Below are 4,591 nucleotides of genomic sequence, written 5' to 3'. Positions count from 1 at the left end.
GACTGGTGCAATCTCAGCTCACTGCAACCTCTGCCTCCCTGGTTCAAGCAATCCTTCTGCTTCAGCCTCCCGAGTAGGGGTGATTACAAGCATGCATCAACGCTTAGTTAATTTTTGTATTTTTAGTAGAGAGGGGTTTTGCCATGTCGGTCAGTCTGGTCTCGAACTTCTAACCTCAAGTGATCCTTCTGCCTTGGCCTCCCAAAGTGCTGGGATTACAGGCGTGAGCCACCATGCCCAGCCTATTTTAAGATTTTAAATGTCATTATCCGTTTAGTTTAAGACATACAATATTTATTTAAAACGTATTATTTTTGTTGAGCATCTTGTTTCAAAGTCCAAAAATTAAATTTTTAATGTCACATAATGTATATAATCTATTAATAACCTTCTTCCAACTAATAACAATTGGTGGAATCCAACATGTGGATCTGAGTCAGCCTCAGTTCTTAACTATTGTGATGAGGGAAGCAAGATGTTTGCATTCTCAAACATCTCTGGCCATGAAGTATCTTGCTTGAAATAAAACCTGAAGTTTTCAAGCCCATACAATTCTATAGGTTGAGTATTAATATTACTCAGTGTTAGCAATAATCTTACCTACTACTGATGCACTGACCTGCTTAGCGTTTTTTTGTTTCCTGGCCTAGGCCTCCTAAAATCTGATAGTTACTGCATTTCTAGCTTTTACTGTTATCCTGCTTGAGTTGATCTCCTGAAACCCTGTCAACCTTCCCTTCCCTTGCAAACTCATAGACTCCATCTGACAACCCACTATCCATATGAAAGCTAGTCACACTGGGAGGAAATTGATGCAGCCATGTTTCTGACTTTGGAAACTATCATGTGGAATTAGAATAATGTCTTCTTGCATGGGCAGAACCCATTTCCTTATGTCAGGGTATGCCAAGTCCTTTGCACTGCCATTCTCTGGGTATTGTGCTTGAGGGTTTCTTTCCCAAGAGTCAGTTTGACTGTATCTAACCTATGCATAGCTCTTTACTTTTCCGCCTCCCTAGTCCCAGCTATCTAAACCAACCCCACTAGCCTTTGGTCCTGGGGTGCTATCTTACCCTGTTCATGAGGTTATGGTCCGATATTTATTATCCAAAATAACAGGGAGACTAGGGGAAGTTTATTAAGCAAACTTCAATTTTAAGAACTATATTGATAATAGGAAAAGAGATAACAAGTTCTTTGAATCATCCACAAGGATATGGTTTGAACATTGAGAGTTCCTTAATAGAATTACTACGAAAGTAGAAAAACATTGAAATATGAGAGCCCATATAGTTAGGACTATTTACAGTTAGTGATCATATTATGTACTAAAACATTTTCATTGTATGGTATATATCTTACCTTAACTTCCACATGTGCCATCAGTACTGCAAAATTTGTTAGGTGGTTACAAGAGCATGTTGTATGTGTCTTATTTGTTGTCAGGAGCCGACAGCCTTGTGTTGACCAGTAACCTGTCATTGTACGCTTGGAGTAGCTCCAAAATGAACAGTTAGGGTTGAAATTTTCCTCTGACTGCTACAGGGGAAAAAAATCCATAAAATCAACAACTATTTTATGATCATGTAAATTAAGTTGGCATTTTCTTTACATATAATACAACTTCATATTCTGTTCCCTTTTTTTAGAGATGTCCACCAGTGTTTTCATGAGTGGGCCTCATCAATTCTAAGGGAAACTGAATATATGCTGTTGTTTGTTCCCTCTGACTAGAGACGAGTGCACTATTTTTTTAAATTAACAGTAAAATAATATACTAATATCAATGTTTCAAAATCACACTAATTAATACACATTGCAAAATAAAGAGGTTAATTGCTCTTAACAACCAACATCTGAATGGATGATCCTTAGAAATCTTTGTTGAATTTACAACCTCAATCTTTGCATATATGCAAAAATATATATTCACATGGACATAATTGCTTGAAATATCAAATATAGAACCATGTCTAGTTCTGTTTAATGTACTCCTATTCTTCTTTAAAAAACATAAACAGTATTGTGAATATTTAAGGTATACAACATAATGTTATGAAATACATGTAGATAGTAGAAAGGTAACCAAAGTGAAGCAAATTAACGTATCCATCATCTCACGTAGTTACCCATTGTTTTCTTGTTTTTGTGGCAAGAGAAGCTAAAAATCTATTCATCTCACATGAATCCCAAACACAATAGAATTTTGTAATATTATCTATGATTTTCCGGCCGTATTTTAGATCTCTACACTTGGACTAGGTCTTTTTAGTTATGGAGAAGCATTTATAAATCCATCTATGAATGCTTTCACCATAAGTATTTACAAATACAAGGATGATTCTCCTCCAAATCTTATTTCTGAAAAAAAAAATTACCACTATATTGTACAAATAATGTACTGCTATATGTCAAATAGAAAAAATAAAATTAATACACTTAATGTTCAGTGTTATAAAAATACAGATAATATGAACACCCAAGTTAATATGCCATTTTCTTACCTTGATATGTTTAACAGTAAACACCACAGGATCAGCCAAATAAACCTTATTACTGAACTCTTTGTTTATTGCTGCTGTAATAACAGGAGAATTGACAATAACAGAATGATTTGTGGACAAAGCTTCCGTTCCCAACTTCATACTGGCATTCTCCGTGGACAAATAAGGACCCAAGTTGTTATACAGGACAAAGGCCACTCTGATCTCTCCTAAAATAAATGCAAACTCTGATTAGTTTATCTATTCTACTTAAATTAGTTAGTACTAATGAAATAGAAAATTAAATCCATATAGTATGTATTCATACAAAAAATTCAGCATTCATTTCAACCAAAGTACCAAGCCATTTATGAGGAGAGAAAAGTCAAATTATGCTAAAATAACTACATACCACTATTTTTAAAAATGAACCTCAATCCCTATCTCACTCCATACTCAAAACTAAATTTAAGATAGATCATACACCTAAACATGAAAACCAGAATCATAAGGCTTCTAGAACAAAATATAGAAAAATATCCTTGAACTTTGAAGAAGGTAAGAATGTCTTCAATAAGACCCCAAAACATTTATCATAAAATGATAAACTAAACTTTATCAAAACCAAAATCTATCAAAATACATTATTAAGAAAATAAACAAGCAGACTGAAATACATTTAAAAATAAGATTCATTAATATATACAGCAATTTTACCATCCAACAATAAATTAATGGCATCTTAAAATGGCAAAAGACATAAATACACACTTTAGAAAATAAATAAAGGAAAGGCCAATAGACACATGAAAAATGATCAGCATCATTAGTAATTAGGGAATGAAAAAATAAGACTACATTGAGTTACCATTTCATACCCACAAGCATCTCTAACATTGAAAAGACTGACCACACTAATGTTGATAAGGATGTGGAAGAAACGGAACTCTCATACACTTCTGGTGGTAGTATAAAATAGTTCAACCATTTGGAAAAAATGTTTGACAATTTCTTATAAAATTAAACATACATCTACCTTTCCTAGATAAGTGAAAACATATATCCACCACAATACATGTGGATATATATCCTTATTCTTAACAGTCCCAAACTGGAAACAAGTCAATTATTATTTATAAGAGAATAAATAAATTATGCCATATTACATAATAGAATATACTATTCATCAATAAAGAACAAACTACTGATACATGGAACATCATGAGACAGTCTTAAAAATATTTTGCCTGGTTAATGAATTCAGACAGAAAATGGTATATACTGTATGATACCAGTTATATGAGGTCTTAAAAAACTGGCAAATTTTGGCCGGGCGCGGTGGCTCATGCCTGTAATCCTAGCACTTTGGCAGGCTGAGGCGGATGGATCACGAGGTCAGCAATTCAAGACTAGCCTGACCAACATGGCGAAACCCTGTCTCTACTAAAAATGCAAAATTTAGCCAGGCGTGGTGGCACACACCTGTAATCCCAGCTACTAAGGAGGCTGAGGCAGGAGAATCACTTGAACCCGGGAGGCAGGGGTTGCAGTGATCTGAGATTGTGCCACTGCACTCCAGCCTGGGTGACAGAGTGAGACTCCGTCCCAAAAAAAAAAAAAATACACAAGACTGTCAAATGTTGTCTACAGAAATAGTAATGAGAAGAAAGTTTTATTAGGTGAGGAGAGGGAATAAGAAGACTGGTAAAAGACATGGGAAAATTTTCTGGGTACAGAAGATATTTATTTTCCTTCTTTTGTGATATTATAAAAGAATGTACAACTGTCAAATTCCCAAGCTAAATGCTTCCTCAAGCTAAATGTATATTTTAGTGTATGTAAATTATTTCTCAATTGCAATGTTAAGGAAAACACATAAGAATTCACAATCTTTACCTGTCTTAAAACTCAGTTGTCGTGTTATTTTAAGGTCACTGTTTCCACAAAGTCACCAAGTCCTTCCACCTTATTTTTTTCCTTTATGACAGTCTCTTAAATGTAATCCTCTATGAAGTGAATTGTCTCTTAACACACTTTTTAAAATTGTATTTTTCCTTTATTTAAAAAAGTCAAGCCCTATGTCTTATTTCTGGCCCCAACTACTATGG

The 4,591-nt window shown here is 34.3% G+C and overlaps 1 protein-coding gene across 1 annotated transcript in view; it reads right to left on the bottom strand.

The window, feature by feature from the left end:
- Nucleotides 1-4,591, bottom strand: part of LOC108542669 (adhesion G protein-coupled receptor L3) — a gene marked incomplete at its 3' end in the record, with an annotated part of 115,669 nt that overhangs the window by 48,814 nt on the left and 62,264 nt on the right. The window contains exons 8-9 of the mRNA XM_017892774.1: nt 2,505-2,713; nt 1,363-1,539 (exon numbers count right to left, since the gene is read on the bottom strand). Coding sequence (XP_017748263.1) covers nt 1,363-1,539; nt 2,505-2,713 — 386 coding nt within the window. The remainder of the gene's footprint in view (nt 1-1,362; nt 1,540-2,504; nt 2,714-4,591) is intronic.

The sequence above is a fragment of the Rhinopithecus bieti genome, unplaced genomic scaffold (genome assembly GCF_001698545.2).
Source record: "Rhinopithecus bieti isolate Rb0 unplaced genomic scaffold, ASM169854v2 scaffold_20169, whole genome shotgun sequence".
Taxonomy (NCBI): Eukaryota; Metazoa; Chordata; class Mammalia; order Primates; family Cercopithecidae; genus Rhinopithecus; species Rhinopithecus bieti.
Note: the sequence above shows the minus strand (reverse complement) of the source record. Positions and strands in the feature narration are given on the sequence as shown.